At 44.9% G+C, this 22083-nt stretch overlaps 1 protein-coding gene across 30 annotated transcripts in view; it reads right to left on the bottom strand.

The window, feature by feature from the left end:
- MED12L (mediator complex subunit 12L) overlaps positions 1 to 22083 on the bottom strand; it is a 315678-nt gene that overhangs the window by 218102 nt on the left and 75493 nt on the right. For 19 of the 30 annotated variants that reach the window (XR_011427091.1, XR_002800849.2, XR_011427094.1 and 16 more), the window contains 5 exons: positions 21859 to 21995; positions 6760 to 6891; positions 3896 to 4022; positions 1486 to 1700; positions 40 to 144 (listed from right to left, as the gene is read on the bottom strand). Coding sequence is in view for 24 of the 30 variants with exons in the window: in XM_070238316.1 (XP_070094417.1) it covers positions 40 to 144; positions 1486 to 1700; positions 3896 to 4022; positions 6760 to 6891; positions 21859 to 21995 (716 nt within the window). In the remaining 6 variants the exon portion in view is untranslated. The remainder of the gene's footprint in view (positions 1 to 39; positions 145 to 1485; positions 1701 to 3895; positions 4023 to 6759; positions 6892 to 21858; positions 21996 to 22083) is intronic. The other 11 variants (XM_070238325.1, XM_023621115.2, XM_070238331.1 and 8 more) reach the window with 1 other exon arrangement.

Here is a 22083-nt window from a genome sequence, read left to right as displayed (position 1 = left end):
GGGTGAAATAGTCGATAAGAATTCGAAGGTTGAACCTACTGGAAATTCCGAACCAAAGTCAGTTTTAAAGTCACTCTTGTCTACTTCATCAAAAATATTAGTAGTTCCTGAGTCAATGCCCATATGCGCCATAATAGTTTGTTCCTGATAATTGCCAGGGAAAGAAAGTCACACTGTAAATTTAGTAGTTCATTAAGAAACTGAAGCCAAAGCATGACAGTGATATTTTTAACCTTTCTATGTCTTTTTTCCCCACTAGTGTCTTTTTTCCCTCAAAAAAACACAAGGAAGTTTTAAGGCATGCATTGCTCTGCAAAGTCACATTCTTTGTCCTCATGATGAGAAAGATTTTCCTTCCACGATATTTTAAGGGAGGAGCACACAAATGTCCTGACTAAAAACAAACTGGCCATAACTTCCTTCTCTGGGCGATTCCCAGTCAAATGCTCACCCACTTTCCTTAGTAAGAAAAATCTAAGAGCACATCTAACGTATAGGACACCGCCTGGATATCCAAGAATAGAAAAGAAAAAGCAGACACATAGAAAAAGCAGAAATAGGTAAAGTAACTTTAGTTTTTATCCTCCATAATGTCTACTGTAGACAAATTGAGAAACAAAAGTATTTACATTAAAGAAATAATTTTTAAAAATTCCCGTACCATTTGATTACCAAATCTTGAGAGTACAAACTACGAATCCACATGTGCAATTCTAACGTCAGGTTTTTAAGTAACAAGGATCCTTAGCCACTGTTTTAGAAATATCATAATAGCATATATGCTTAAACTCTCACAGAACCAATATGAGGCTTTATTTTTAAGGAATTGTCACAATCTTTCACCATTTTCTACTATTCCCCATCAGCAACTCCACGTTTTTTGCCTTGAAAATTTCCCTAAGTATCTGGAATAATGCCCAAAATATCAGACATTGGCAGAACAATATAAAGTCATGCTCACAGCATAAAATAATTTGTCGAAAAGAACAATTCTACAACATCTGAGAAATGGAGATTAAATTTTTAATTAATTGAAATGAAAATATGATGTGCCATGACTAAAACAGAATTTTCCCTGATGTATAAAAGATAGATACAAGTTAACAATCAAAACATTGGGAAAAAGATGCTCCTTAGGATGAAAACTCCGCCAGGACTTTAGGGCCAAAAGAAGTCCAATGTTGAGGCACAACATTAAAGGAAAACTGGAGATTAGAAATATGTGAAACTGGAGGCATATAATTCCAATCCAATAAAAAATATTACGGCCTGTCAAATCTTTTCATTAATAGTTTTAAAGCATCCAAAAGAAAATTCTGGAAGATGTAAATTATAGTCCAAATGTTTTTTGTGAGTGAGGAGTAGAGATAAATAAGCGTTGGGACAAGAGGACACAACTAAAAACGACCACCCTTCCACCATTGAATAATCCTCTGAAAGCAGGAGAGCTTCGTTTGGGGGCGGGGCGCCCCCCCAGGGCCATACCTCCATCTTCACATCGTGGTCCTTTGGGTAGTGTTCGTCCGCGTTGTCCCCTGCTGGCGACCGCGGCTGCGTGGACGCGGTGACTGACAGGTCTCCTCGCGATATGAGGGTGCACATGTAGGCGTCGTGGGAGAAGACATCGTGTCGGATGAACTCGCAGAAGAGCAGCACCAGGTTCACAAACTCCACCTTTTCATACTCGCTGTTCGGATCCGCTACAAAGAAACAAGTTCCACCAAGAATTCAGTCCCTTTGAGCCAGGAGAAAAACAACCAATGACCATGGCTTAACGTTTTCAATACTTTTCACAATTTTTTTTTTTTTCAAAATAAAAGACACATTGGAAAATTTACTGTGAGGCACCACTGTTTGTGCAGGACTGGCACACAGGTTGTGATCGTCCCTCTGGAATTGAAAAATAGCATCCAGTGCGCTAAGCACAATTTCAAACGTAAAGGCAGTGGTCCCCGGCAAATCAAGAGCCATTTAAGTAATAAGGTAAACACACAAAACTTCAGGTAAGAACATAAATGCAGGGCTAGCCTGCTTCCCTCTGGTTTTACTATTAAAACAGCTCATGACTTCTCACACCTTGAATGTGCCCATGTATTTGTAGGGGATGTGTCTGCACTTCTTCAAAGGAGACTACAGAACCACAGTTCAAATAGTATTTTAAACAGTAGTGAGTGGCATCTACTGAAAAAGGGAAAATGGAATAAAGAGACACAAAGATGGAGCTGTGCAGTCTTTTTAAATTCATAACCAGTCTATTTAACTCACATTATGGCTTTTTTTACTTTTTTTTTTTTTTTTTTTTTTTTTTGCTGAGGAAGATTTGCCCTAAGCTAACATCTGTTGCCAATCATCCTTTTTTTTTGTTTTTTTTTTTTTATATGTGAGCCGCCACCACAGCATGGCCACTGACAGAGGAGTGATACAGGTCTGTACCCAGGAACCAAACCCAGGCTGCCAAAGCAGAGGACACTTAACCACTAGGCCACTGGGACTGGCCGCACATTATGACTTTTAATACTATAACTGCACTCTAAAACTCTGTACCTTTGAGAGAAGGTTAAAAAATGTTAAGACTCAACTACACCTGTCCAGCCCCAACCCTGGTACCAGCACAGCCACGACACCAACAAGAAACAAACAGGTGGGAACGGTAAGTTCAGCTCCCTGAAGCTTAAACCCAAATGTTCGATCTCACCCACACCGAACTCAATGACCAGCGGCCTCTCCACAAGAGACAGCCTTCCCCGTCCAGCAGTGGACGCATCCAGAGCAGGCAAAGGCACAAGAGGAGGGCGTTCTTCCCGAAGAGGGAACAGGAGCGGGGACGGGATGAGGGACACAACCGGCGACGTGTCTCACCTCCAGGATCCGAGATGAGTCAGATCTGCCAGCTGCCGTCCCTGACAATACCCTTCTCCCGGCCGGATCTCCTGTCCTTGGGCTTTGCGGCTTCCATCTCCACTGCTCACTCCAATCCAACAGCAGCGTGGCTCCCGCCGTCACCATTCTCCCACCCAGGAACTAAGAGAACCTCTCCCCCAGCGTCACAGCCCCAAGGAGGCCCTTCTCAGAGGATCAGAAGCAGGCCAACTTCTTGCTGCTTTACCTGTTTCTTCTCCACAAACGTCTCCCTTCTGCCCCCTCCATTCTTTTTCTCCCCTTTCTATCACTTTTCCCTTTGTGCCATTTTTCTGTAGTCCTATCACTATCTATGCGAAGGCCCTCTTTGTCACATGAAGACCTCAGAATAAGACCAAGCCTGCTCAGCTCACACCAATGACTTCCGTAAGGTGTCTGCCCACAGCATGAGCCCACTGCTGGCCGTTTATTCCCAAAACCATGACCCCCACCAACAAGAGAACAAAAGACAGAAGAGAACGTGCGATGACACTACCATCCACCAGAGTGTAGGCAAGCAGCCAACCACCTTCATAAATTATTTCCGTGTATCAAGGACCTGGTTACAGAGTTCTTTTGTCTAATTTTCTTGCCCCCTTTTAAGATTACAAGTTAGAAAATCAGCAATTTAGAAAATGGTTCAAAAAATTCCAAATCACGATATACAGTGAAACATCCCAGAATCTTAGCTTGTCTCTTCTGGTAAGAAAGATCTAGAAAGAGAAAATTAGTCCACGAAATATAAGGGAATGAGGTGACTTATTTTTTAAATTAATACAATCTGGAAATGTTTAAGTCTTTGAAGAGTGCCTGATTTTAAAATTGCACAAAAGTTACATCGAAAACATGCTACAAAATTTTGCTCAGTAAAATATACATTATGTTTCAGTGACAAGAACTTTTGATAAGACGCAAATAAGAAAAACAAAAGGAGAATCAGCCCCAAGAAAAGGATCTATCCCTTATTTAAGATCTAGAAGTAAAGAGCTTTACTTACACAATGAGGGAGCCTGTGTATCTAAAAACCTTAGCAGAACATTCTGGAAAACAGGCAAACTAGATCCAGCAAGAGAGGCTGAAGAAATGGACTCCTTCTCATCTAAGACCTCTGATTCACCACATCTCTAAGGTTGAAAACAAACAAGCACAGTTAATCACAGAGGACCAGTACAGGCACAGTGGGTCATGAATTTGTTGGTTTTTTATTAACAGCTAAGTTCTTAGATAAAACATGCAAAATTAATGGAGATTTCTGTACTTATTTGTGGGCCATGCATTGTACGAAAATATAAGTTCTAAAAGTTGGGGCAAAGTTCTCCAGAAAAATTCAAATGATTCCAAAGAACCACCATGAAAGACACTATTTGCGTGAATTATAAACTGCACAGCATGGCATGAGTCTCTGTTGAACGCACAGCCTAGCACAATAGCTCCCTACGCAAAACTGCTAAAAATAATTTGAGATTGTCTTCATTTTTCAAAAGCTAGTGTTTAACTGAGAAATACTTGGGCAGATGTGACTGACTGACTCTCCTGTGCGGGGGGCGCTCAGGCAGGTGTATCTGCGAGGGTGTGTGGGGATGCGTGGGGTCAAACAAGGAAGCCGGCGTCATCCTCTAGTACGATTCTTCCACTCTTCAACACACTTCACAATAAGATCTCTCAGAACCTCGGAACTGCACAGTTTATGAAACTCATCTAGAGAAGCTGTTTAACTTCTGCATCCTTACAGACAGAACTTACCAGAAAAGGAACAGGTCAGAAGCCGTCTGACCCTTCCCATTTTCATTATCTCTTCTTTAATCTTAAGATATTAATTATTACCTTAAGATATTATTTCTACAATCCATCCTCTCTTCACAAAGGTCAAATTTTGAAAATGGTGATGTTTACTAGAAATCAATTATCTTAAACATCTCTGAGAAAACACATTTCTAGATATGGATACATTTACACCTATTAAAATTAGACAGTAATCCATGTGTGAAGCTCTTCTCAAAGTGTGTGTGTGTGAGTGTGTGTGTGTGTGTGAGTGTGTGTGAGAGTGTGAGTGTGTGTGTGTGAGTGTGTGTGTGTGAGACAGAGTGTGTGTGTGTGTGTGTGAGTGAGTGTGTTTGTGAGAATGTGAGTGTGTGTGTGTATGCCAGGGCCCTCCAGGGGAGAGGGGGAGGAGACACAATAACAACAATCCAGAAGGAGTGATGAAATTTGAGAAATCCAACTTTAGTTACAAGTTTAATCACTGCAATTCACTGTAGAATAGTCTATCTATTCATAAACATGTAGAAAAAAAGCAGTGACCCACTTTTCTCAATTTGCACGCTGTAAAATGGGCCATGTGGTTTTCCTCAGGCCCCAGTCTTTCGGATCTGGTGAACAGTGCTTTCCCAACATGGGGAGAGACGAGTCTATGAACACATTCTTCCAGTTCCGTTTCGAAGAGCTTCCTGGGCAGCAGGTGTGTGGTCAGTAACAGGAGCCAGCTGAGCGCTCACCCACTCACGCAACAAACACTGCCTAGGCGCCTGCTACGCTGCGTGCCAAGGACACAACACAGCAGGGTGGGCAAGGTCCCTGCTGTCAGCCTACAGTCTCGAGGGGGTCGGCAGGCATTAAGCAATAAACCAAAGAGGAAAGGAATCCGGAGTGACGGGAGAAAGGGGCTGAGGCGGGGGGCAGAGGCCATCATCTGTAGATAAGGTGGTGAAGGGAGATCTCCCCAAGAAGGTTGCACATGCTGAGCTAGGGAAGCTACAGAGAAAGTGACACTTTCTGAAACAAGAATGGGAGAAAGAACCGGGCCACGCAAAGACTGGGGAGCAGAGTGTGCTGCCCAGAGGGAACAGCAGGAGCAAAGGCCCCGAGATAAATGCGAGTGCGGCATGCTGGAGGCACAGTAAGACCAGTGTGGCCGGAGCTATACGTGATCCGGGAGAAGGGGCGAGCCAGGCGGAAGGCAGGCGGGGGCTCTGTGGGCCATGGCAAGGAGCCACCAGGAGTCCTGGGCAGACAACGGGGTCTGTTTCCACGCTGCAAAGACGGCCCTGGGTGCGGGGTGGAGGATGTGGAGAAAAAGGGAGGAGCGAGGAGGCCCTGGGGCAGCCCAGGAGGGAGCACGGGGCCTGGATCCCTGTGGAAAACACACACACACACACACACACACACACACACACGAGCACAGGGCCTGGATCCCTCTAGAACACGAACACACACACACACACACACACACCCCCCTTCTCCAGAGCCGGCCCTGCTCAGCCTCACAGCAGAAAAGCAGGCCCACTCGCACATCTTCCCCCTAAAGCTCGTGTTATGAAGTTAGCTTTGTTTTTTCCTTTACAATCTACTCTGAGGCTTTAATTGCTCTCTCTGGGGCCAGAACACAATCTCAAAAACTAATAGGATTTGGGATCTATCATCTCATAGTCACAACCACCTCAAGAAAGTAGTTCCAGATCCACTAAAACATTAGGTAGCTTTAAAATTCATAAAAGTTGGTGTATATTATATACATGTGTGGATACATACACATACACACACACGTGGATATATACAAAGGATATAGTACAAAACGTATATACATGTGTGTGTCTTAACCTCGCAAAGGGACATCTTTTTGTCCTAAATGGAAGGTAAAGGTTTTATTTTGAAAGATACAATTTTAAATTAGTCCCGAATGTAAATGATTGGCTTCATCAACTTAGAGGGACCCTGCCATGGAGTGCGTATGTAAATTCGTACGTTCTCCCTTTTTCCTTCAATAGAAAGAAAAAAAATAGCATAATGAGAGTAAACAGACTCCTCCCCAAACAGTCTTTTTAGATGATGGCCCTCAATAAGCAGAAAGAGAACGGAACCCACCTCTGCCTCGATTTCTGCTTGCCGCTTCTCCAAGAGCTTTGCCACGGCCATTGCCCTGTGCTTGCCCGACCGCTTGCAGCTCACGGCCCACTCACACAGGAGCGTCACCACAGCTTCATCGTTGGGGGCGACCTAATGACCAAGAGAGATGGGTACCAGCCACATCACAGGAAACATTCACCCAGTGAGCGGCAGGAAGCAAGCAGGGAGTAGGTAAAGTTTTAACACTTTCTTCTTATTTTCAAAAGGAGCTCTGGGTTTCTTAATTTAAAACAAGAGAAATAATTCAATGAAAATATATAAAGAACGAACATAACATTTAAAAAAGAAAACCAATTGGGAGGAATCCCTGCCTGGATTCAGTCTAATCCAGAGAAAAGTAAAATTACAAAAGTCAACCCAGCGAGGCCCCACATGCTTAGATTTAGAACAGCAAAGGGAATAAAAGCAGTTACCCTAAAAATACCGCCATCCGCTTTTAATAAGTTAATCTAGTTAGTAACACACGTCACGTGCACGCTTTAAAAGGTTTTCTTATTTTCTTCTGCATCATCAAAATAAGATGAAAATATGCTACAAAAGAATAAACAGTTGACTCGCTCAACTTAAGTAATAGGTTCTGCTTGACCTAGAGATGCAATGAAAAGGACAGATAAAGGACAGACTTCTTTGTAACACATCCAGATGAGACCACTGGTTTCGGGCAACGTGCTAGAGAACAAATCCTAGGAAGGAGTCAGTTCACTTCCGAAAGCTCTTACTGAGTACCCAGGATATGCAGGGCACTGAGGAAACAAAAGTTTAAAAGACCTGGCCCCTGCTCTCAAAAGTTCACCTTCTAGAGGGAAAAGCAGAAAAGACAGCTAATCATAAAGCAATAAGACATCCTGCCAGTGTGGAGGAGGAAGTAATGACGCCCAGGCACCTGCACCTACATGTCTCATAGGTGGGAGCACCGTCTGCCTCAGCTTACAGACACCTGAGATCTCAACCTGAAGACAGACAGGCCTGTGGGCCACCCGCTGCAGCTGTGGTCTCAAATTGTCATTATTAGGAATTAAATGAATTAAGGAAATCAGAGGAAAATGCTGCTGAAAGACTGAGTTTTTAAAATGGAAAATTTTATCACAGAAATTTTCCTGTCTTCATATTAATTATGCCCATAGAAAATTGTACATTTCAAAATCTATTTTCAACCAGTACATATTTTCCAATACTGGTCAGATTCCCACAATGCAAAGTGCACTCCTTTCTGAAGATCAAGTAGCCTGTCACATGGTGCGGCTCTTTCCTGAGGACACTGGCACGGTGGGGAGAAGGAACAGGCAGGGTCTGTGCCTATTATAAAAGAGACAGTAAGATATTACAACGGAAGTTTGATGACTAAGGTCTCAGAAAATCACACTGGAAAATCAGGTCATATTATACCAACCTGAAAGCAGCTATCTCTTGCAATATGAGTAATTACCCATTTATATATTTGGGTCAAAAAGCATTTCACTAGTCCTTTAGTATTGAAAAAATGTTATAAAATAAAATTTTGTAATTTTAGCATTATTATTCAAAACAACCTTCCATTCAAACGTTCCCCCTACTGTATTTACTAGGAAGTGTTGGTTCACATTTTCAGTGGTTTGACCAAGAGGCCTTTTCTAGATTCTACTAATTATCAAAAATAAGAAGGGTATCCTGCTTATTTAACTCTAAACACCAGTTCCAGGGGACACCCCATCACACGTGTTCAGCGCGCAGACAGACAGACACCCACGGCTCATGCTCCCGCACACGGATGCCCCGTAGCCTCGACGGCTCCACGTCAATCAACCTTTAGGAATTAGAGGATGGCTTCCATTTGCCGGCCAGATGCCATCTAACAAATTCATTCAAATAACAGTCAACAGGACATCATGATTTCAAATACGTACATTGAAATGCATTCTCATACTATAAACAAACTTCTAAAAGTATTAAGCTCCCTTTTTTTTAAAACTAATAATTGTTTATTAAGTGAAATAAATATTATTTTAACACAGAATAACTTCAGGCAAAAATCTGAGGTAAGTTAGTAGTTCAAGATATGAACTAAATACAACCCCTGCCTTCAACGAGATGGCAATTAAGTAGGACAGACATACATGTATATAAATAATTTGGATGCACAAAAAAGGAAATGAAAATGATCTCAGAAAGTCAACAACATTTAACAAGATCAGAGAGAGAAGACTGAAGGGAATTATTAGATGTTTCTTTTAGAAGGTGGCTTTCAAGAAAAATCCTGAAGAATGAGTTAAATTTCAAAACAGAGATGAACAAAAGAACAAAAAAGTATAAGGCAGGCAGAATAATGCCCCCCGTGAAAGACGCCCACATTCTGACCCCAGGACCTCTGACTATGTCAGCTTAAGTGACAGCAGGGACTTTGCGGTTGTGATGAAGTTAAGGCTCTTGAGGGGGATCATCCTGGGTGATTCGGTGGGCCCAAAGTAATCACAGGGGTCTTATAAGGGAAAGAGGGAGGCAGGAAGAGTCAGAGAAAGAGATGTGACAAGGGAAGCAGAATTCACAGTCAGGGAGAGACTTGAAGATGCTGTGCTGTTGGCTTTAGAAATGGAGCAAGGGGACACAATAAGGAACGCAGGTGACTCCAGAAGTTGGAAAAGGCAAGGAATCGGGTTCTCGCCTAGAGCCTCCCGAGAGAACACAGCCCAGCGGCCCCGTGACGGCCAGAAAGACCACAACCTCCACAACCGCTGAGAGCAAACGTGTGCCGCTTTAAGCCTCTGAATTTCTGACACCGTTACAGCAGCAATAGGAAACAAAGGCATAAAAAGTGGAAAACGTGGTTGTGGTTCAAGGAATTACAGGAGCAGAGGACTGCTGGGTAAATGGCAAACATAGGAAGGCTACAATGCAAAATTTCAAGTCGAGGGAAAAAAAGTTTGATGATCACACACTGAAGAGAGTACCATGAAACAGGCAGTAGCCTCATTCGTTCATTTTCTTATTAATTCATCAGTAAACATGTATTAGCACCTACAACTGCCAGGCCCTCTTCTGGGTACCAGATATAAACAGATTCTCATGGATTACTCTGTAGGAATAAAAATTGGTATTTCCCTTTTGGATGTAATTTCTCTTCTGTAACGAGAGTCTTAAAAGTGTTCATATTATTTACTCCGATAATTCAATCTCGAGAATACAGCCCAAGGAAATCATCTTAAAGCACAAAGACATGAGTGCCCCAGGCATCCGTGAAGCGTGCTGCGGAAGCAGTCCCCACCCCAGCCCCAGGAACGGACAGTTTCCCTCTGAGAGGTGAAAGAGGCACATAATGGATCAAATCAGAGAAAAGCGGGGCGACCCAACAGGGAGAAAGTGGTCCACACAGGTGGTTCACAGGCGGGAGAATCTGTCTTCAGCAGTGGAACTACGGGAATTTGGGGGGTTGTTTTGTTTTTATTTCTATTTTTCCACAGGCAAATCCTGGTATTTCGATATCTAACTAAAGATGTGTAAATAGCAAAGGCAGATGGGAGAGGCTTGCCCCAGGATGCAGGAGTGGGAGGTCAGAGGTGCCGAACGGCCAGTGAAGTCAGACCAGCCCTGGGACAAGGTCTGCCCCCCGTTCTCCCTCCCTCTGTGCTGACAGCTCCTCCTGCCCCCAGGAGGCTCAAAGAGGGGCTACCAACCACAGGATGCCCGCCCTGCCCCCCCCCCCACCCCCCAGCTTTAATGGTGCATCAGAACTCAGGGTTTTGACGGGAAGACTTCAGGCAATTCGTTGAACACAAGAAAAGAAGAAGTCACTGTAATAGGCACTTATTAGGTGCGCTGCTCTGTGTGCAACCTCGTACAACATTCTGGAGGCCAAAAGAGACCAACCCTGACCAAACGAAATCATCTGCTTCTATTCTGATCAAAAATCTGTTTTCCAGAATAGCCTTTTTGCAGTATTTATTGCTTAGTCATTACTAAACCAAACTCTTAGCACTTATAACTGACCAAAGCAGACATAAAAATTAAAAACCAAAAGTTTGTTTTTTAAGTAATTTTATTGGGATTATAATGGTTTATAACATAGTATAATTTGGGGTATACACTATTATTTATCAGTTTCTGTATAGACTGCATCGTACTCACCCCCAATAGTCTGATTTTTATCCATCACCATATATATGTGCCCCTTTGTCCCTTTCGCCAACTCCCCAACCCCCTTCCCCTCTGGTAACCACTAATCTGTTCTCTTTATCCTCGTATTTGTTATCTTCCACATATGAGTGAAATCATGCAGTATTTGTCTTTCTCTATATGGCTTAAAAATTGAAAGTTCTAGATCTTAAATGTAAATCTTTTTAGTCGCTTCTAATGAAAATTTAAAATATAAAATAACTTAGTATGTACTTAATTACTTTCAAAATCGCTAATAAAAATATCTTTGCAAATTTGCAGGTGGTAGTAACAAAGATAATTAACATTCACTGAGCGCTCACTCAATGTGCAGTCAGCCACTGCAGCAAATGTGCTTCAGGAATTCTCTTGCACTCTGCACTACGTACCAGGTGGTTATTTTACTATCCCCATTTTACAGAGAAGGACGCCAAGACAGAGGGACGTTCAATAACATGGCCCAGATCACTCAAGGAGCTGAAGGAGCTCTTGCCACAACACAACTCTTGGTAAATGGACTAAGTAAGCAGAGCAACACAGGTGTGTCAAACGGACCCGGGAAGGTAACGGGGACCCTCCCCCAGGGCGCACACGGCCGTGCGTGAGCCCCGAGTTCTCTGGGTTCTTCTGCCTCCACCTGGGTGTTTACAGCCTCCGAGTCATCTGCTCCCTTGTGCTGTGCTACTTACTTCCGTGTCACATGCCTCTGTCACAACTTACTTTCGTGGTTATTACATCTCCAGCCACTGGCTTCGAACATCCACTAGGAAGGGGAGACACACCTCTGAGAACTACTGAAGGAAAGTATCACCATCCCAAACACACAAAGGAGCGAGGTCTTCAGGGGCAGTAGCAGGCAGCTCTCCATACTGGTACTTTATAGTGGATAGTCAGAAGGTGTTGAGCCATCCACAGCACGCGCCCCCTGGCCTGTAACTATACTGGCAAATTGGGTACACAAGAACCAGAGACAGAGAGACAGGGAGGCACGCACATAAAAAGGTCAGAGAAAAAAACAGCAAACTAGGGGGTCTGAATCTGAGTTCTGACCCCGGCATAAACTGAAACACGTAATCATGGCAATAGCAACATTAACAGTTGCACATTTCCAACCACGGCAGGGGTAATGTGCTTCACAAACATCATCTCAGTCTCAACAACCAGCTCTGAAGTAGGTGTTGCTGTTCTCATTTTACAGATAAGAAAACTGAGGCCAGAGGCACAGAGATGGAAAGGGCAGAACCAGGACACCTAATGCCACAGCCCAAGCTTGCTGCTGCCCACGCTGCTGCTCCCATCACGCGTGAGTCAAGATTGCCGGGAGGGAGCACAAGGCGCATCGCGGTATGCGGAAATCTCCAAGTGGCTCACAACCCCAGGAGGCCTGCTGCCTGGCCCCACCCCCACCCAGGCACCGCTGCCCACTCTTCCAGCCCTGACTCTGCCTCTCTAGGGACCAGCCAGACCTCTAATCTCATTGACACACAGAAAACAAAACCACAGGAGCGAATGACCCAAAACTTCCACCTCCAGCACTTGCCTGACTAGATGCTCATGTAAGGCAGGGAACTTGTCCTTTTCATGGTTTTATTTCCAGCATCTACCACAGTGCCTGGCACACAGTAGCTGCAATAGATATTTTTTCATCAAAGAGTAGAAGCAATATACTGTTTTACACGAAACTAAAGGAAAAAACAAGGTGGATGGGGGTGGGGGGGAGTTTCTATCTCGTCCCCCTGCCCCGACACACAGATGCGCTTACTTAATACAGAAAAACATCTCACTGAGTCCAAGAGTCAGGCGTGAAACACTAGAAGCGTTCCCATTCCTAATGTAATGAGTCGAGGATGATGGCCTCAGCACCATTACTGAGTATCACTCTGAAAGATTTAGTCAATGGGAAGAAAAAGGAACAAATATTTGAAAGGATAAGGCAACATTTCTCCAGTTTACATAAAATGATGATCTCCCCCCACCACCCCAGAGAATTGAAAACTTTATCAGAACTAATAAGAGAGCTGAGGGGCTGGCCCCGTGGCCGAGTGGTTAAGTTCGCGCGCTCCGCTGAAGGCGGCCCAGTGTTTCGTTGGTTCGAATCCTGGGCGCGGACATGGCACTGCTCATCAAACCACGCTGAGGCAGCGTCCCACATACCACAACTAGAAGAACCCACAACGAGAAATATACAACTATGTACCAGGGGGCTTTGGGGAGAAAAAGGAAAAAATAAAAATCTTTAAAAAAAAAAAAAAAAAAAAAAAAATAAGAGAGCTGAGCACCATGACTAGGACAAAATAAACCAGCAAAAAGAGATGGACGATATTAAGCAGTGAGGGGAAAAACCCTGCAGAATATTATGCAGAATGCAGTCCCATTTATGTCCTTCAGGCTGTTAGGGTCATTAGGGGTTCATATACCTTCACCTGAATGCTCAGGAGAACACCCACAGGACAAGGACCAAAGTGAGCACCAGTCACAGCTCGCGACCATACTGCGCATCTGTTATATGAGACTTTAATGACAATCCCATGACTGCTGAGCAAGATAAGGCCTGAAGGTTCAATAAGCTGCTAAATGTCTCAAAGCTACGAGGTCACGACCTGAGAGTCAAATCCAAGTGGTCTAGCTGCACAGCAGGGTCCTTAGGCCAAAACGCCCCCGTCCTGGGCAGGAGAGTGGGAAGGGGTCCGAGCTGCGGGCTGAAGGGACTTCTAATACCAAGAGCGTGCTCATGTACTACGTGATACCAATCACAGGGAGAAATAACTCCTGCAAGGAGAACAAAGGCAAGGACGAATGGACACTGAACTCAAACCTCAACAAGGCCCCTCAAACAGCAGCGCTGCTCACCTGGCCTCCTGAACTTGGGACACACCCACGGCGGGAAAATACTGAAATCATTAATTCTGTTGCACATAATCATTACTAATGGTGCTATCTACATCTACAGTAACGATATTCCTGACGTGAAGGAAGCTTTTCATCATAGGGGGATCTGACACCCATTTTTCTCCTGGGGGAGGGTGGGCACAAACCTGCTAAATTAAGCCCAACTCAGTCCCCCAGTAACTAGTGTCTCTGGAGGCTAACCAGGTCTGCTCTCCTCCATTTAACAAAGGAGGGAAAGAACTGGCAACTACACCTGAGAGGCAGACTTCCTTCAGAAATCAGAAGCTACTTGGTGAGATTGTTTGCTACCCTAAGAAATGTCTTCATATTCACCGAGATTATACAACAGCACCATAAAAGGGAACGGGACAAATCAATGACCCAAGACTGCAAGCCACAGCAAACCAGAAGGACTTGAGATCAGATACTGAATAAACTCTTCAACAGCTCTTCAATCCGGGACTCAAAGGACATGTTTATAAACGTAATTAATCACTCCGGGCCAACATTAAAGAAAATGGTCGTAACGGGATAAAAACATTATTCACATTACAGCCCCCATAAAGAACAGGAAATAATATGTAGCGATATTAGCTAGTCATATGTTTTGGAACCCACGGTACCTTACCAAGATCTGGATGAATTTCAAGAGTCACATAAGCTAAAAATTGGTCTAAATTGCTAAGAAAACATAAGCCTGTTGTACATGGTCACAAACAGTATTCCCAACAGAATCACCATATAAAGTAATAAGCTGTACTACGATTGTTAATCACAAACCCCCAAGATTTATTACTTAAATAGCATTCATTTTTGAAAAACCTGTATCTATATGATATGTACATTTCCAAAAGCTATTTGAGACGGGTGTGTTCTGATGAGCAAAGGGGCAGACTTCCTAGTCTCACACCCTGAGAATGAACACTGACAGCCTTCAGGCCTCGTGACATTTAAGAAACAAAACATACACCATGAAAGCAAAAATGACTTCCTTTTTTTTAAATCAGTAGTTAAAAATAGCACAGCTCTGACTTCTGACAAGAAAAGAAGTAGATATGCAAACAAAATTAAAACAGCTCCTCTGAGGATTTAAATCAACTAATCGTCATTAATTTGCACTGTGCCCAAAATGGATGGGCTATCCCTCCGTTAAATCGTCAACATTTAAATAATAACACGAATGGAGAAAATAGTTTTGAGAAATATGCAACTGCAAGATAACAGAAGTCACACATGAGATGAATTATTATTACAAAGAAAATCCCTCTGAAGGTTCCTGAAAAGTCCACGTCTCTCATACTGAAAATAATGAAAACACTAGACTTCATTTCCAAAAGCCATGACCATATGGTAGAACAAACTTCACGGCCTGCCGTTTACGAAGAATGAAGGAAACCTACAGATAAGAAGGGAAACACCCACTTCTAAAACATGGAGCCAGGTTCTACTCACTTGACAACCAACATTGCCCAGCCAAGAACACGTGCTTGGCAATCACTGGTGTTCAGCGGGTGCAGTGGTTCCATGAGTAAGGCCACTGTACAGACAAAGAATGATCCTGGGGGAGCGGAGTAAGTAGTCCCAGTTACTTGGCAGCAAATCCAGGATTAAAATCCAGATCTGAACCAGCCTCGAGTCTGCGACCGCCTACACAAGCCAGCCTGCTCAACCTGAGGATTCAGATTTTCCAATGTAAATATTGTTGACTATGTTAAAATCATCAAACAGGCTTTTACAAATCAGTTAGAGATTATTCCTGCAAACAAATGGGCCAATATTAATATGTGGAAACTCTTTATGGCAATTATAAAGGTTTTTCCTTCCTTTTTCCAAAATTCTATGTGACGCTTGTTTTTCCAGCTGTAGTCACCTGAAACAAAATGATTTTTTTTTAAAAGAAGTGGTTTCAGGAACAGAATGTCTAGTTAAGAGCGCTATTCTGGAACCACTTGGGATTGCAGCCCCCTGCTCCCTCCCCAGGGAGTCAGGTGTGAGCCTGGACTCATCCTTGCCAAGCCTTGGGTCCCTCACCTGTAAAGCAGGAGATAAAAACATGTTTAAAGCCTGTGTCTCCCCAGCCAGGGGAAAATGAAATGAGATGACATAACACACTTAAAACAGGACCGAGTGCTTAAGAAGTACTCAAAAGCAGGTCAAAGAAGAGAAAAGGCTTGTATACACGCTCAAAAGCAAACCAAGAGGCCCATGCCCGTCTACACGGATTCATGACTGGCCTTCGCAATCCCAGCCGAGGCTCAGCACCTGCACACGCCATTTTTCCCCCATCTATGTTATTAACATAACTGCCCTTTTACTAATAGATTTATCTTAAGAAAGAAGAAAATGGTAGCTATTAAAGACTAGCAATGCTCCCCTTGGGCGTCCAGTCGGAAACAGTGTAACTGCTGAGGCACAGGATGCTCGGCCGGGCCGGCCCCAGCGGCGACCACAGTTGTGACCGTCAGCATGCGAATCGCGGCGGGAGACCGGCCATGCATGTCTCCCTTGTTTGCTCAACTTCTGCCTTGTGTGGCTCTCTCGAGTCTTGGTTTGGTTTTAAACAGTAACTGAAGATCTCTCTTTACATTAAACAACAACAACAACAAAAAGAACACAACCATGAGCACTTGAAACCAGCAAGACCTCTGTTACAACAGGCGGCCCCCTCCCCCTGGGCAGACACTCCGACCCAGCCACTGCCCTACGGAGGGGGGGCCTTTGTGACAATCAGAGAACAGAAAAAGCCTGCCGGATCCTGGTGTGCATGCGTCATGGATTAGGGGACTGTGTGATGGACAGTGGGACCCAAGGCATCTGACCCCTTCCACCTCTGCAGAGTTTTCAATGCCCCCCTAATGCCTCAGGCAGTAATAACAGCAGCTGGTGTTTACCGAGCATCCATTCACATGCCAGACACTATAGATATTTCAATGTTTTATCGATATGGTTTCATGTCACTTTCACATCGTCAGGAGACAGAATGCCCATTTTACAAAGGAAGTAACTGAGACTCATCCAGAGTAAGCGAATTGTCCTTAGTGCCCCTAAAGAAACGCACTGAGTTGCAGGTTCCACAGCTGAGAGCTGTCAGCCACCCTCCACCTTCACCTGCAGGCAGTCCCTCCTCCACCTCGACCTGAACCCCAGGTACGACTGACACAGTGTCCTGGAGATGTCAGGACAGCCCTCACCCCCTACCTTCCAGGTCCCTGTCCCAGCAGCTTCCTTTTTTTTTTTTTTGAGGAAGATTAGCCCTGAGCTAACTGCTGCCAATCCTCCTCTTTTTTTGCTGAGGAAGACTGGCCCTGAGCTAACATCTGTGCCCATTTTCCTATACTTTATATGTGGGATGCCTGCCACAGCATGGCTTTTGCTAAGCAGTGCCATGTCCACACCCGGGATCTGAACCGGCAAACCCTGGGCCACCGAAGTGGAATATGCAGACTTAACTGCTGTGCCACCGGGCTGACCCCCAGCAGCTTCTTTATGAGCCCCAAACACAAATTCAGTAACCATCTCCTGAGGACCTGTCAGTCCCCAGGCACCATGCTGGAGGTAGGTGACATACTGGTGAGCAGAAGAAACAGAGAGCCTGACTCTGGAGCCAAAGGCTGGCGGGACAACAAACACAGCAGCAGCCCAGCTGCAACAGAAACCGAGATCCTGTGTCTCAGGGGTGCCGGTCAGACGGAGCTCTTGAGCCACACTGACACAGAGCAGGCACGGCCCTGCAGGCCTGGGAAGACCGAGGAAACCCGGACTTCAGGCCTTTGCATTCACACACTCATCACACCTCTTCAGGGAATGCTTCCTGAATTTTCTAAGCCTAGAACAAATACAAACAACAAATGTGTAGGTTTTCAGGGTTTCAGTGTGTGGCAGTTTGTTTCCACAGCAAGGAAAGAGGAAATGCACCCCCTGGAGCTGTTCTGGCCAGCTGTGTCCAGGGCAGCTGCTCGGGCTTTCCATGAGTCAGGAGAAAGTCCGCTTCTCAGGGCACCAGAGAGAGAAGTGAAAAGGCAGCTCCTCCCGCCACTTTAGACCGTCCCTTCCATCCACATCCCCAGGGCACCCAAAGAGTAGCTGCCTCTCCCCTCACACTCAATACACACAAGGAGAGAAGCCAAGAGGAATGAAGTGGTCCGGAGGCCCTGAGGGCGGAAGGCACACCTCCCTCATCCTGCTGCTCCGTGGTGAGGTCAGCAATGTGGCCCCCACCTGTAGCCACAAGTGACAGATTCGGTCAGGGCTTGCAATCAGGAAGTCCCCACCCCCACACCATCACTCCTTCATATAGATGTCGGGCTTCTCTGCTTCCATCACCCAGAGTAGAAATGGTTCTGAAACACCAAAGATGCAGAAAAGTCAGGAAACATCGTATAAAACAAGGCCCAGGCATGGGAAAGTGACAGACGTGCAGCCTGGCCCGCAGAGTGTTTTCAGATTGGCAAAGTTCACATACAAACCTTGACATCCACGTTCTCCCGAAATGCTGGATGATCAGGTAGCAGTGGGTCTGCAACCCCAAGCAGATTCCTATTCAGAAAGAACATGCCCATCTCCCCAGCACCTGGGCCGCCACCCTCTCAGTGACCCCCTACACAGCAGCCCACCTTTAGTTTACACTGCCCGCCTGGCCACTGTGTGACACGAGCCTCTGAGGCCTGTCCTGAGCGATACGATTTTTACATCTGACACAACTGAATGGAAGAGCGAGCAGCACAGATCTGGAATAAGCCAACATCAAGGGCTCTGAGATCTGTTCCCACCTCCCTTCCCACAGCACCCAAGCCTGACACAGAGGCAGCAGCTAAAGATGGGGGGCGGCAGGGAGGGCTGAGGAAGGACACAGTCCAGGTGGAACGGTAAAGGCCCACCTGTCGTGGGGCCCAGGCCCGGCCCTGCCTCTCACTCCCGTCACTGAGGCCCAACCACAGGGCAGGACCAAGGCCTCAAAGGCCTTCACCCCGTGCATTACTGTTTTCAACGAGCTTTCCCCAAATGTGGACACTGACTCCACACACAGGTCCAAACCTCAGACCCGGGCCCCATGCAGACAGCTGCTCTCCCCACTCCCTGCAAGAAAGTGGTGAGGACTGGGCTTCCCCTTAGCAGTTCCAGAGAAAAGGGAATTGAGGATGCTGAAGTTCAAGCTTCCCGAATAGCTGTGGGGAGCAGGCCGAGCCCAGGCGCACCTCACACGCCTTTGGCAGGAGCGGCCTCACATCCCTGCAGCAGCAGAGGGGGCACTAGTTCCATTATCTGTCACGTTGTCTAAGGCCTAACGCAAATTATGAAACCAAAAATGAGAAGCACAGTTTGAAGAAGCGAGATGTGTTTCTGAGTCCTAACCACACCACTTTACACAACTCCTTCTTATCAGAGAATTATGGCTTCATCATACTGGTTCTTCCAATATGACATTAGCAATGATTGCTATCTTATCCTAACAATAACAGCTTCTAAAACCTATTTCGATAGTGCTGGATAACTCTCAGGTACAGCTCCACAGCTCATATATAAATTCCAGAAATGCATAAAGAGACTCAGCAAAGACGAGGTAGAGAGAGAAAACAATGTCATTCCATATATACACATACCGACCTCGATACACACACACACACACACAAAGAGATGCCAAAGTCACATTGTAAAAATTAGCTTGAAATATTTCAGAACGATCTATGCAGTTATTCCAAAAGATTATTAAGAAAAAGTGACCAGTCTGAATTACAGGTTTAAGATGTAGTTTTTGTCTTACTCATAAAACAGCATAGTAACCACAAAACCACCACTCACTCACATCAGCTCTTTCCGGAGTTGAGTCAACATTTAATATAATTCCTCCCAAATGGGCGAGGCTGACGTTCCTGCCAACGAACCACGATGCCGGAGCATCCAGGATGCTCAGCCCTGAGCCCACGTCGCCCTCTGGTGGCAGCGCCGGCTGCATCTGGGAAGCTGCCCATTCCGAAGAAGCTTAGAGCCGCTGTCTCCACACAGTGCTCACAGCCCCTCTCAGCTCAGAGACTTGTCTTTAGTAAACACTCTCCATATACACATATTCATTTATAACTTCTATGCCTATACGACCATGATAATTATGTTCACTATAGAACTTAGACAAAACGGAATTGCTTAAACTGTCAGGTTTTCTAAAATGTAATCTAAATAAAAGTGCTATAATGTCTCCTCACACTGCAGTGGGTCATCCATCTCTAGTATCCGCTCAGGAGACAACTGTGCTTTAGAAAGAACCTTGCAATGTGATTTTACTCAAAGATATCAAACACCATTTCCGCCCTCGTAAGACACAGTTTCTCTTCGGAGTGCTTGTAACTTAGTCTCTGCGGGCGAAGGACACGGCAATTCTGGAGGCGGCCCAGCTACTCACTGGAGAGTCGCAGAGTCAGGCTACCCACAACACTGACGCGGTTTTGATGGACCTGTTGGAAGTCCCACCAGGAAACAATGCGGCCTTTACTCAACACTTAGTGCAAGAAGCTTAGCAATCCAAAAGGACCCCTTGAATTCTGGGTGTCCCTACTTTCCTTCCAGACCTCACTTCTATGGGTTAAAGTCTGAGCACTCTTGAAGCCGTTTATCTAAGAAAGTCTTTAGAACAAACAGACAGACTTTCAAGTTTCCATGCTAAAGAACACAGTCACACTCTATCCCGCGTCAATAAGCAGAGAATTATGTCGACTTGTCCTCAGGATGCTCCACAGAGCACTGAAACACTTCTACCGCGACTCACGATGTGCCAGAAAACGTGCCCAGTCCGCACCTCACTCAGCCCTCGGACACCAACGGTCTTGAGCCTTATCTTTGAGAAGCAGGGGGATGACTCACAAATTATTGCAAAAAAGAGGAATAACCTGCAACAGGTTCACATAAAAGCAGGTGAAGGAAAGGTTTTTGGTTGCTGTTTTTGTCGGTTTATCTCTTCTTTCCACACACACATTCTCAAAGGCCAGTATGAAAACCTCTGGAGGCGGGCACCATGTCTTAAAACTTACCTCTGCCTCCCTGGTGCCTAGCACAACCTGGATAGACCACAGGCACTTTCCATTGGGCAAAGAGGATGAACTACTTATCTCTCCCCAAATAAGGTTGAGAAAAAACATAATTGAAAATCCCATGTTTGTAGAGCAGTTCAATAATGAAACCATCTATTGCTAGGAAAGCATTAAGATAAAAATTGTCTGTGATGGTTTAATTTTATGTGTCAATTTGGCTAGGCTATGGTACCTGGTTTTTTGGCCACACTCCAGTCTAGATGCTGCTGTGAGGGTTTTTTAAAAAATGTGAGTAACATTCAAATCAGTAGACTTTGAGTACAGCAGATTACCCTCTATAGTGTGGGAGGGCCTCATCCAATCAGGTGACAGCCTCAAGAGAAAAGACGGGTCCCTTGAGGAAGAAGGAATTCTGCCTCCACACTGCCTTCCGCTCTTCAGCTCCTCCCTGGGGCCCAGCCTGCTGGCCTGCCCTGCACATTTTGGATATGCCAGCCCCCATAATCCTGTGAGTCAATTCCTTAAAATAAATAAACACTTCTTTCCCACACTTACATAAAATACATATATGCTTTTTCCCGCTATTGCTTCTGTTTCTCTGGAGAATCCTGTTTAACGCCTTGTCTACGGATTTTTAAAGATCATGACCACAAGTATTCATTCACGGCTCTCTTATGTGTTAAATACTAAAACACGTTCCCCTAAGTTAAAGTCAAACCATTATATAAAGTCCAATCACTAAATGAAGGACATTATGCTAAAACTAAAATGATGGGGAGTGATGATAAAGGGGCCAGGAACACTCTTCCCAATCAATATACCTAGGTAGACCAGCCCAACGGACACCTCCTTTGAATAACGGTGGGTCACTTTAGTCTAACAAACAGAATGACTGCAGGGTGTAGATGCTTTTCACAAGATATTATACTTCTTAGAATGGGGTTCGTCAGAATTTGCTGAATAAAAAAGAAGAAAATATGCTAAGAAAATAAAAGGCAAAGAGAAGAAGAGACATATGAAGTACCTCTTGGTTATCTTTGTTTTGGTTGGCCCAGAAAATCTTATGATAAAGTGTCTCCATCGAATTGCTGGAATCGGTTCGGTCAAAACAGTGTCGGTCCAACACTTCCAATGTGTGCAGAACACGACTGATGGTCACCCCTAGATGCAGAAATCAAGCAAGCAGTTAAAGAGGGCAGACAAAGCCAGAGCGGCACAGTGCAAAACCATCGTTACGTGGGGAAAAAGG

Source organism: Equus caballus, chromosome 16 (genome assembly GCF_041296265.1).
Source record: "Equus caballus isolate H_3958 breed thoroughbred chromosome 16, TB-T2T, whole genome shotgun sequence".
Classification (NCBI taxonomy): Eukaryota; Metazoa; Chordata; class Mammalia; order Perissodactyla; family Equidae; genus Equus; species Equus caballus.
The sequence above is the reverse complement of the archived record's forward strand: the minus strand, read 5'-3'. Positions and strand labels throughout refer to the sequence as shown.